Source organism: Magnolia sinica, chromosome 2, assembly GCF_029962835.1.
Source record: "Magnolia sinica isolate HGM2019 chromosome 2, MsV1, whole genome shotgun sequence".
Lineage (NCBI taxonomy): Eukaryota > Viridiplantae > Streptophyta > Magnoliopsida > Magnoliales > Magnoliaceae > Magnolia > Magnolia sinica.
Window position 1 is genome coordinate 119,252,863 of NC_080574.1, and position 11,827 is coordinate 119,264,689.

The 11,827-nt window shown below is 39.7% G+C and overlaps 1 protein-coding gene across 4 annotated transcripts in view; it reads right to left on the reverse strand.

Annotated features, from left to right (window-relative positions):
• LOC131237474 (protein-tyrosine-phosphatase PTP1) overlaps nt 1–8,811 on the reverse strand; it is a 35,155-nt gene extending 26,344 nt beyond the window's left edge. The window contains exon 1 of one of the 4 annotated variants that reach the window (XM_058235261.1): nt 8,456–8,811. In XM_058235261.1, coding sequence (XP_058091244.1) covers nt 8,456–8,662 — 207 coding nt within the window. In that variant the 5' untranslated portion in view covers nt 8,663–8,811. The remainder of the gene's footprint in view (nt 1–8,455) is intronic. The other 3 variants (XM_058235260.1, XM_058235259.1, XM_058235264.1) reach the window with 3 other exon arrangements.
• Between the last annotated feature and the right edge of the window lie 3,016 nt (nt 8,812–11,827).

The following is an 11,827-nucleotide window of genomic DNA, read 5'->3' on the forward strand; positions in this document are numbered from 1 at the left end:
TGTCGTCAAGACACAATATAGGAAAATGATCTTGTTGATGGCCCGACTGTCCACGCACATGCGCCAAGTGTCGTCTTTCTTAGGCGTGAAGAGGGCTGGCATGGCACATGGACTCAAACTCTCTTAAATGAACAATTTCATAAGAAGTTCATCAACTTGTTCCACATGCTCCGTGGGGCTCATTCGGTATTGAGGAAAGTTTGGTAAAGTCGAGCCGAGAACAAGATCGATGGCATGCTGAATGTCCTATATGGGTGAAAGCTCATCCAGTAGGTCCTTAGGGAAAACATCTATAAACTCCTCCAATGCCAAAATCACTTCGAGTGACAACTCTATGCAAACCTCGGGTGTGACCTCTCTTGCCATAGGGGCATACACCATCGAATCAACTTTAGTCTCTCCTTCAAACTCTTTAATGTTTATTATGTGGAGAGACTTAGGCAGGGACTTCCTCGTATCTTTAAGATCACCCTTCTTGACATCTTCTTTCTTCTCCAGAGTGCTCTTATGCGGAAGAGGATTTAACTTTATCCATTTACCTTCATACATAAATAAACACGTATTCGAGCAACCGAATAGTATCACGTCACGATTGTATAACCAAGGTCTGCCCAAAATGATGTTGCCTATATCCATAGGCAAAACACAACACCATAGTGTGTCTTAGTAGAAGGCAAACTAAATGGGAATAAGACATCACTGAGAAATCGGTATCAAGGACGCATCAACCTATAAAACTCAATAGGACTAAAGGTGGGGAACGGGCTTTAAACCCAAATGATTTACAGTGCTAGCGAAGATCACATTAGTGCAACTACCACTATCAATTATCACCTTGCAGTTTTTGTCGACACACTTAACGTGTGAAAATTTAAGTTTTCGCACCAATCATCACTCTCTTTAACCCCAGCTAAGGCGCATCTAACAACTACAAGTTGCACGGTCTCAACTCCTTTAACTTCGTCACCACTAGCACCGATTTTGGGCTAATATTCTTCTTTTTCGCAATCGGCCTGATCATTCGCATCCTCATTAAACTCACCAATTACAAGGGCCTTACCTCGCTCTTTCATAGGGCACTAGTATGGGAAATGACCATACCCTTGGCAATTATGACACCTCGTATGCTCACCTCCCCTCAAACCAATACTAGCTACTAAACCTTTGTCTCTCGCATCTCTATTGTTGGGTTGAGTACCGGTTGGGGCTTTGGATTTGACTCCCAAAACTAGGCTTAGCTCCTTGGGGAGTGGCCTTGACGTTGATATCACAGGAGTCAAATCGCCTCATGAATTGCGGTTTCAAATGCCGCTCAAGTTCTTGCACCACTTGATAGGCATGCTTTAGAGTATTGACGTCATGAGGAATGAGCTCATGCTGAAGCTCAGGTCGGAGGCCCATCCTGAAATTGTCCTCCTAGATGTTACAATGCATCATATATTCATCAAACTTGGTGATGTAATCAATCACAGGCATTGATCCCTAACAAAAGGATTACTACTAATACAAAAGCTTTTGGTGGTAAGAGAGAGGAAAGCGCTTCTCCTTTAAAATCTCTTTCATCTTGGCCCATAGTGAGACTGGGTCATCTCCAGACCTCTCATCTTATGCTTGATATTTGTCTAAAACAATTTGGCACGGCCCAATAACTTCATGTTGGTGAACCAAACCCGACAGTAATCGGACATATGATACCGCTCAAAATAATGATCCATGTCCACAAGCCAATCGAGGAAGGCCTTGGGGTCCAAACAACCATCATAGTTTAGGGCCTCAATCTTCACTCTTCATTACCCAATCATCCGGATCATGGTAGTCTAGATACTCTCCACGAGGTGGCTAGGTACGCACCCCATCACAGCCTCTTCCACGTCCTCCAACTTCACTTCTCGCTTGGGATTAGCCATCTCCCCCATTATTGGAGTTTTCCTAGAGGGAAGCTTCTAATTGGATCATGTAAGCATGGGTCTCATTCCTAAGGGCTGCTAGTTGGTGACTTGTCGTTCTACTTCAGGCCTCGATGGCCGCGAGACAGTTATTGATGGCATTGATAGCATTGGCAAGCTGTTCGGAATCCATTGTGGGGTGTAGACCAAAACCATGCCCAGTACGAGTAGGCATAAACAGGGAATCTAATGGGACCCTAAGAACTAAAGACTCCAATTGCAATGTTATGAGAATGAGAAGACTACTAATCATAGACATGGCAATGTAAAAACCTAACCTAAATGCAACATGAAAGTCCTAGCCTAGAATGACGCAATGAGATCATCAACAGATTAACTAGAACAATTTAAAGCACAAAATAATGCTAATCAAGCACAATCTTAATGGATTCAAGTATTTAATTATGCTAATATTCAAGAATAAATCACAACCCGTCAGTTAGATCTTACAAAACATGATTATATAGGATCTATGGAAGGTAGGACTTCCATCTAGCACGGGTACTAATCATCATTCAAGGAAAGTATTTGTCTGTGTTAGGGCTGATTTAGAGGTTTAAGGAATTGGAAAATAGGTTCAGATTTTCATATTTGGGGAAAGTAACGCTTGGGGATTTGGGGATTTTGGATTTGGGAATTAGGGTTTGAAGTTTTAAGGATTTGGGTTCAGGTTTTAGGGATTTAGGGTTTTTAGGAACCTAGGTTTGGGATTTGGGACTTTAGGGATTTGGTTTTGAATAGAGTAAACAAACGATGAAATGGAGGGGGAGGCTAATTGTACGAACAGCCATACAAGTTTGTTTGTACGGTTATACGAATAGGTGGGTACAATCGGCTATGGCCATACGGGTATACGGTCAGGTGAGGTGGGTTGGATGGGAGTTTGGTATAGATTAGGTTGCGGGTGTATGGGTTAGGAGAAAGAAGAATAAGGATAGATGTGGAGATTGTTTGGAAAGAAGAGAAAAAAAAAAAACTATAAAGAAAGAGAAAGAGAAAAGAGAAGAAATACCTTTTGATGGAAGAGAATGAAAGAGAAAGATAACTAGGAATCACTCCATGGCATCGCACCAAATTGCTCCAATCACGAGAGATTTTATTTCATCACAAAGCAAAGAGAAGGAAAAATTTGTTATTTCATATGCAATAATGGCTAGGGTGGGGACGCCCAAACCTTATATAGTCTCAAGAAAGACCTTTTACAAAAAGACGCTCTCAGATAAAAAGTTTCGCATAAAGACACTTAATAAAATATAATGTGTTCCCAACTCCCTAAACTCAGCAAAAATATAAACTAAACCAAAAATAACAAACATATAAACAACTAAATAAACTAAACTATTTCATGGCCCACGATCAAGATGTCCAATGACAATAATCCAACGGTCGAAATGGTCCAACCAAGTAGCCCACATGCATCTTCCCAGTGTGGAGCCCTCAAATATGCAAAATCATGCATGTGGAGCCTTCAACCGGCTAGGCACTCGAATTTGGCCCACGGAATCCTATGTATGCATCATCTAGCTATAAAGAAACGAGAGCTCTCCTCCTCCTCTGGTATACTCTGACTAGTGCTCAGATGTCCTCATCAAAAAGGCCAAAGGAAGGGTAATTAGTTAGGCAAAGGAGTCTAGCTTGTTCAAAGGGGAGTAACTGGAAATAAATTATGGAATATTGGTGTAATGATTTTGTATCTAGTAAGTGAGACAAGCACCCATCATCCCCCTTGATATATTGTAGCTTTCTTTCCTTCTTTTAATAAAATATAAATACCATTTAAAAGAATATAAAAGAATGGAAAATCTCATTAAGGTGTTAGAGGAACCACCTCCCACTCAATGGAGAAGATAGTAGCATTTAAGCTTGGTCCTTGATCGGTATGTTCTCTTCCAAGGAACCACCTCCCACTCAATGGAGAAGATAGTAGCATTTAAGCTTGGTCCTCGATCGGTATGTTCTCTTCCAAGGATTTTATGTTAGATCTAGCAACGATAAACTGCAATTCTCTTTGGTCTTGAGCTACCACCACTAGCACAATCCAAGCCCTAGCAAATGTTCTTAGGCATGTCGCATGACATAGGCCATTGCTGGGCTTTGGCCTCTGTTCCACTCACATGCTAGGCTTGGTCAGAACTTAGTAGCCTGACCTAAGCCTGGTGCATTTACGGCCCTACTAATAAGGTCCTAACTTTTGCTCATCTTCAAAGTAAGAATGTGTCTCTTCCAAACATATGTTTTATTTATTGGAAGAACACAAAATCGATTGATTATCTATTCCCCAATTTCAAGGAGGCTTGAATTATTTGGTCCTACTTTTAGTTGTTAGATATATCTTGGATTCTTCTTCTTCGGTGGCCAAATTTATGAAACTTTGGCACTCAGCCCTTTAAACAAAGAGAACAGCTCTTGTAAACATAAACAACACTTCCACATGTCACCTTATGGGGTACTTCGAATGAGAGAAAACGCATGATCTTTAGCAATCTATCTTCTCCTTGGCTCAAGGTGAAGGATAGATTATGTTTCTTTTAAGGGTCCTTACATCTCTCAAACTTAGAGGTGTCATAGTAGTGGATCTTGATATTAGTCAGGCTTCAATTATTCAAGATATTATCAAGATCCTATGAAGGTTGATTACTGGAAATCTCTTGTCCAGAGGGTGGAAGTTGGAATGCCAACAATAGCTTTATGGGGAATCCGCTCAATTGTGGAATTCGAGTATATTGGGTCGCCAAAAGCCCATTCAGCTTCCTTTTAGTGGGGATGGTAGCTTCAATGGAGTCAAGCATCCGTTTTACTCTAGGGACTCCTTTATTTCATGGTGCATTAATTATGGAAAATGTGTAGCTCTGTGGAAATGGGCTTCTGGTGCAGATGAGATGTTAGTGTTCGCATAATGATAAAGCTTTAGCATGTGTCTAGAAAGGATAACCTCTTAGCAAACGCCGTAGGTAAGGGATTTCTAGATCCAAGCTTTGTATTGATAATCAATATCTATTACCTTAAAGGAGCTTTAGTCATGTATCTCCAGACACTAACCTCTTAGCAAATGCCCAAGCTTGGGGATTTCGAGATCCAAGCTTTGTATTGCTAATTATTATCCATCTTAATGAATTTCAGCAATTGATAAAACAAGAATGAGTTTTAAAGGTCAATCACAAAATTACTGGCTATAGCTTGCAATAACCCTAGGGTGTGGATGCATGTAAAGTTTTAAGTTGGAAACACTTTAAGTCGTTTGGACCCTGACTTATTGACAGTGGGTTTCACAGTTTGAGGTCATGTACGCCACGTGTACAAGTTGTGACTTGTGAGTACCTTCCAAGCATCATACTACGGCAGAGTATCAAATAACTCCCCCTTTTCTCACGGACCCATTTGAAAGTCCTGATACAGACTAACAAAGGGTTCTTCATAGTGTCTTCTGTTAGAAATGGAGAGCAATAGATGCCTTTGTCGCTATCATTGAAGGCAATTGATAAATCTGTAAGTACCTTCTCATTACTTCTCTAAAATCTCTTTCATGTCAACCAATGATTCAAGTGATCCCCTGCAGAAGAAAACTCCAACAAATCACAACCAACCCCATAGATTCAACACCTCATTCTTTCTTTCTTCTTCTCCAACAACACCCATCTTCTCTAAAATCAATATCCAACATCTCCAACAACAATCCCACTGAAACCCAAACAGAGAGAGAGAAAGTGACATAGAGAGAGAGAGAGAGTCGTTGGGGGAGGGAGATGGTGGAGAAGACTACTGCAATACTCCTGTTGTATAGAGAAATAGTTACAGCTGTTATCTGTAAACTGAAACATGGCATTTTGCCAGGTTTCATATTGCAGCCGAAAGTTGTAACAACTTCACAGGCTGTAAAGTCTTTACCAGCAATTGCAGGCATCCAAACAGCCCCCATAATTTGATTACACCCTTTACAACTTGAGAATTTTACAGGCATCCAAACGGCCCCTAAAGGTTTTTCTTGCCAATCAAAAAAATAATAACCACAAAAGTTTTTTGTTTCTTCAGGATAATTAAGTGTTCAGATTTACTAATAGTTCCTGACAAGCCCAAGTTGGTGTTTTAAATAGCGAATAGCATGTAGCGTAGTGCTCGCCCCGCCAAAGCGTGAGGCATAGTCTACATGGCGTGTAGCATAAGCCACACGCTATTTCTATATTTTATTTTTTTTTATCAAGGTTGCACTTGGTTGCACCAATTTCATACCATTCTTCACGAAATTAGACTAATTAATAATGAAATCTAAGCATCTAACAAAATTTCATGATATTTGGTGCAACCAAACACAACATAAAGTAATAGGAAAGCACAATGATTTAATATAAAGGAAAAGAAAGAGCAACAAAATTGCTTTAATATTGTTGCTTACATTATTTTACTAAAAGCATTGAAAAGATTAACTAATTTTTATTGAAAATAGAAAAATATAACAAATCATTGAAAACATTAATTGATTTTAATGTTGTAGTAAAAATAACTTGTAATGTGAGCTACATAGCACGTAACGTGGTCTATGTAATGAGTAGCATATGCAAATTATCATGTACTATAGGCTACACATGATGAAAGCTATTTTCATGAGCTATGTAGCATTAAGGCTAAGGTACGCTATGTAGCGTAAGCTACACGCCACATAGCGTAGCTATTTAAAACACTAGTCGAAGCCAAAGCCTATACGATTCTCTCTACTGTAAGTTAGGTATGGGGGCAGCACAGATCCTCACAAACAGTGTTCAAAGTATCGGTATTGCTACAAGTTTAATTGGGCGGGATACTGAAACAATATCAATATCAATGATAACCAGAAATGTAGGAAACCATTGGGAAAACATGGGGAGAACGGTGGAATTTTTCAGTGAAACTTCAAGAGATGCTAAAATAGATATATTTAAATATTTATGAATCAAAAATTTGCAAAAAGAATACATAGATAATAAGTTTTCATTTAATAGGGGCCTAAAAGTATGTGGCGTCTCATGATCGAGTGGGCCTCAAATGTCAAGGACCTTTACGGTCACGATTTCTTTTTCCTTGGGGTGTAATGGTCGGCTGCCTCCTCAGCAGCTGTTTTTTGTTTTTTGCCTTTCCCTTTTAATGAAATTCTTCACCTTTCAAAAAAAAAGTATGTGTTATCGTAAGAAATCAGGCTAACCATCCCATCAATCCTATCCAACCATCCAAACATCTATCGATATTTCAAAATATGGACTGGCGACAGCACACGATATTTTGCAAAGAAATTGTTGACAACTTGAAAGGAAACGAAAGATTGTGGTCTTGATATTGCCCATGTTGCGATAGCGATAATATCACGATATTATTGATATTATCGTCGACAATTTAAGCACTATATACAAACATGTGCCCATAAAAAATGTAATGAAAAAATTTTTAATAAACAGATTTTTAACAATATCGATATATTGGCAATATTGTAGAAATATTGCTGATACACAAGTGATACAAGCGACACCTGGAATTTATACAGTTAAAAATATTGATGATAAACATTGGCGATACAAGCAGCACCTGAAATTTACAGAGTTCGAAAATATTGATGATATCGATACATTGGTGATACACCGCCGATACCTGGAATTTCTGAAAGTACCAGTGCTATTGGTATCGTGGAGCAAGAGATATGAATAATATTGAGGATATTTTGATAATATCGGGGATACTCCAAACAATGCACAAACCTAAAGTCAAGCTGCTTCCCTCCCACTGCATGAGGATCCAGACCAAAAAGCTTCAACGAATTCAAAGCCCTAATGAGGCAAGTAGCTTCATGAGACCACCAATAACTGATTCAAATCAAGATTCCACAAAACAGCCCTTCCCTTGCATTGTTGGACTGATTTCTTGGGTTTCCAAAACCCCAATACATAGAGAAAGATTGTAACTCTTTTCTCCCTTAATTGCATCTAGAGACCCTTAAACCACCTCCTTTGATCTACAGGCCTTCACAGAGATGATGCGAACAGACCACTCATCTAGAAGGCCCCATCGCATATAAGCCACGTGGCAAATATCTCACCAATCAGAGATCCCCCACCAGTGTACGGACGTTGAGATCTCCAATGGAAAAGACCGCCATTACGTTACATTTGAATGGCCCGGATCGAAGCGTGGTAAGGCAGACACGTGGGAGAATGAGTTGATGGCGGATTACAGATGCTTGACATTCTTTATACATAAAGATCGACCTAAAGGGGATCCAGGGAGTTCTATTGATTGGATTGAAACAAGAGGGAATATATGTAGTGGTTCAGGGAGTTACAAAGAAAAATCTTAAAATATATATTTTAATCAATTAATTTCAAAAAGTCATTCATTTTTACTACAGATCTTATATATATATATATATATATATATATATATATATTGAAGATACAGAATCCAATACACTTCTTCCTTTTAAAAAAAAAATAAAAATGCGCTTTTTTTGGGGTGAAAAATGAATTGATGGGAAAAATAAAATTTGGCACCTGAAGGTCTTCGAATTCAAGGGCTATGATGCTCGGACTCTGGACCTTCTTCTTGAGGAATGCGAGCGCTTCGGAGCAGTGCTTTAGCTGATCAGGTGAGAGACGGAAGACTGGTGGAGGATCCAACGCGACGGACGAATGGAAAGAGGAGGAGGAGGAGGAGAGAGAAGGAGGGATTGGAGAGTTCCCAGAAGATGCCGCTGCCATTGCAGATCTGCTGCTGCCGCTGCGAGGACTGCGAAGGCTCGCCGAGTTCCCCGTTGCTCCGAGTTCGTTTCCCGGTTTTTTCCGTAATTTCTGCCGAAGGGATGTCCCGGGAACTCTACGTTAGGAAGACTGATATCGGATGGGGAGTTATTTGATACGCGAAAAGCTTTGATACTCCGCCAAAGTGTGACGGATGATGACCATTTAATTAGTAATTGCATATTTTTATCTAATTAACTTAAATTTAACTGTCCAAATTATTTTTTTCGTCTTATATGTGTCATTAAACCAAAATTTATACTCATTTGATTACTTGCCTAACCGATCCGTTGACATCTAATAGACGGTTAAAAATGAATAATATCTAATGTTTCTGTTTTCACAAGTTTCAATGAATCTGATGTGAGTATTTTTCAACTAATGAATTACTAACAGTGGATTTCACGATTTGGCCAGTTTAACATGTGGTAAAAAGTATGTCAGGTTGAATAATTTCTCAGTACCTATGTATCAAGCGTCGTGTACAGTCTGAGTATTATACGACACACCGTCTGCTGCGCAGCCTAGCCGCGGAAGATGGTTGAGAGCGAGGATTGCTTACTGAGTAACTCAGCACGCTACGGCGCATGAAGAAAAGTTTATGGGGGCCACCATGTTGTATGTGTCTTATCCACGCCATCCGTATTCTCAGCTCACTTTAAGGCTTAAGATTAAAATTAAAGCATATCTAAAACCTTAAGTGTACCGTACCATAAGTAATTAAGCAGACCACACTGCAGGAAACAGTGGGGATGATAACGTTTCATACTGCTTCCAAATTTAAAACACAGAGTATGGAAGCACTGTCACACGGATGGTACGCTAACCCTGCTGGTGGTGACATGCTATTAGAGGGTGCTTGTGGGCCTCCCTTCATTTTTGCAAATCATTTTAGAGCATGATTCAAAAAATGAGAATGAACTAAATATCACGTGGACCATAGCATGCGAAACCGGTGGTGATTGAATGTACACCGTCAATAACTTCTTAGTGCCTATTGTAATGTTTATTTGTCATGTTTATTTGTCATCCAACCCGTTGATTGAGTTACAAAGAAACATATATATAAGCTTGAGTCAAAATTTTTGTGCCCCCAAAAAGTATTTAATAGTTAGCGTTCAATTATTGGAGTTTCATGTGGTGTGGGCCACCTAAGATTTGGATTTACCTCAATTTTGGGCTAACACCATAAAATAAGCTGGCAAAATGAATGGATGGCATGGATAGAAACACGTATATCATGGTGGAGCCCACAAAGCATCAACCAATGGCAAGTCGCTAGTAGCGGGGTCAGTACGCAATCTGTATCCGATGCACTGTTACCAAGTCACACTCCCAGATTGGTTTGGCAATCTTAACCCATGATTTATGGTAACTTGAATGTGAATTAGTTATGGTTAACGTTGGATTACAGGGAACACGCTCCCGAGCCTTTTCAGGCTCTTGCTTGTGCGACTGCGTAGATTAACTTGGCGCGTTGGACATTGACTTGGAGTTGCTATTAGCCAGTAAACTCATACTTCTGTAGTCGGCTGGATCCCACACAATCCTTATAAATTGAAGAAGTTGAGGATTTTATGATTTATAATGACTCCTAATCCACAACCTAAGATTTTAAGGAATGCTAGTGACAAAGAAGAAAGGGTTAGGTAACTTCTCTGCTCGCATTCGAGTGCAGTCTCTTCTATATAAGACTTAGTGAATTTCAATTGGTTTGATTAGTCTAGTGTTAAACTATATAACTGATGAATGATATGAAATGTAGTAGTGCAATGTCCAACTTAAGAGTGGGAGTGGGGGATCGAAACATCAATGATCCGCCATGACCCATTTACCTAAGAGAGGCGATAAATAAATGAAAAAATATCACGATCAATATAATCTTTTTGTATGGCGGGATCCAGAGAACCGACAAACCCCGAAGAAGCAGAGAGGTTAAGGAGATATATGGTGATGCAAATACTAAAATGCAATAATAATGAAAACGAAATGGGTGAATATCCAACTCGGGAGTGGGAGTGACGGATTGAAACATAAGCAATTCGCCAGAACCCGTTTACCCGAGAGTGATGGTAAATAAAAAGAAAAATACTAATGTCTACCCGATTTTTGATGTGGCATAGTCCAAAGAGTCGGCAAGCCTTAGAGCATAAACTCGAATAAACTACAGAAATGAGGGGGTTGAGGAGAGATGAGATGTTACGAATGCTAGATGCAATGATGATGTGGATGAATGCAGTTGATATATGATTTGAATAATTGAGAGAGAGAGTTGGAATTGTCGCAAGGATTGACTGAGGGAGGCAGATCGGTCTTTTAATGACGGAGATGGCTAAGGCCTAGATCTCTCTCTCTCTCTCTCTCTCTCTCTCGGTGGATGGATAAGAGGGTTATAGCTCTTCCTTTCTCTCCTCTCCCCTTATTAAGGATACTTAATGTGTAGAAATAGGTGAAGCCAATGATATTATAGGTACAATGGACGATCTTTTGTAGTTTAGGTGAAGTTTAGGGGCAAGGGATGGCTTGAATGACTTTGATTGGTCGAGGTAATGAGAGCATCATGTGGCATCCTTTCATTGATTAAGGGGTGGTATAGAGTATAAAAAGATGGAAAACCAAGGGTTAGTTAATCATTCAAACCTGAGCACAACACTCAAGGTGAGGGTATAATTCTCTATCCTCTACCTTGATAGACCTCAGGTTGCAAAATCATCCACGTGGCAAGTGACTTATGATGAGCTGCTCACATCTTGGTTTGCACCTAGTTTCTACTGGGAGCTCCTAAGTACCTCCTTGGACTTCCTATTTTAAAGCTATCTTGGATTTATGATTGTCTGGGCTTAGGTTTTGGGCCTTGAATCATGCTTGATATGGGCTTTGAACCGGGTCTAAATTTTAGGGTTTTATATGGGTTTTAGACATGTATAGATCAGCTACATTGACCTAGGTGGATTGTCTATGACTATCAATTTATATTTTTCTTCTTCTTCTTCTTTTACCCTTTCATTTATTTTACACATGTAACCATCCAATAAATGTCCACAAATCCAGTCAAATAATCAAATCAATGTGAGCTTGCAAGGCCCATTGGGCCCACCCCAATTCAAACCTCTCCATATGCTTTCA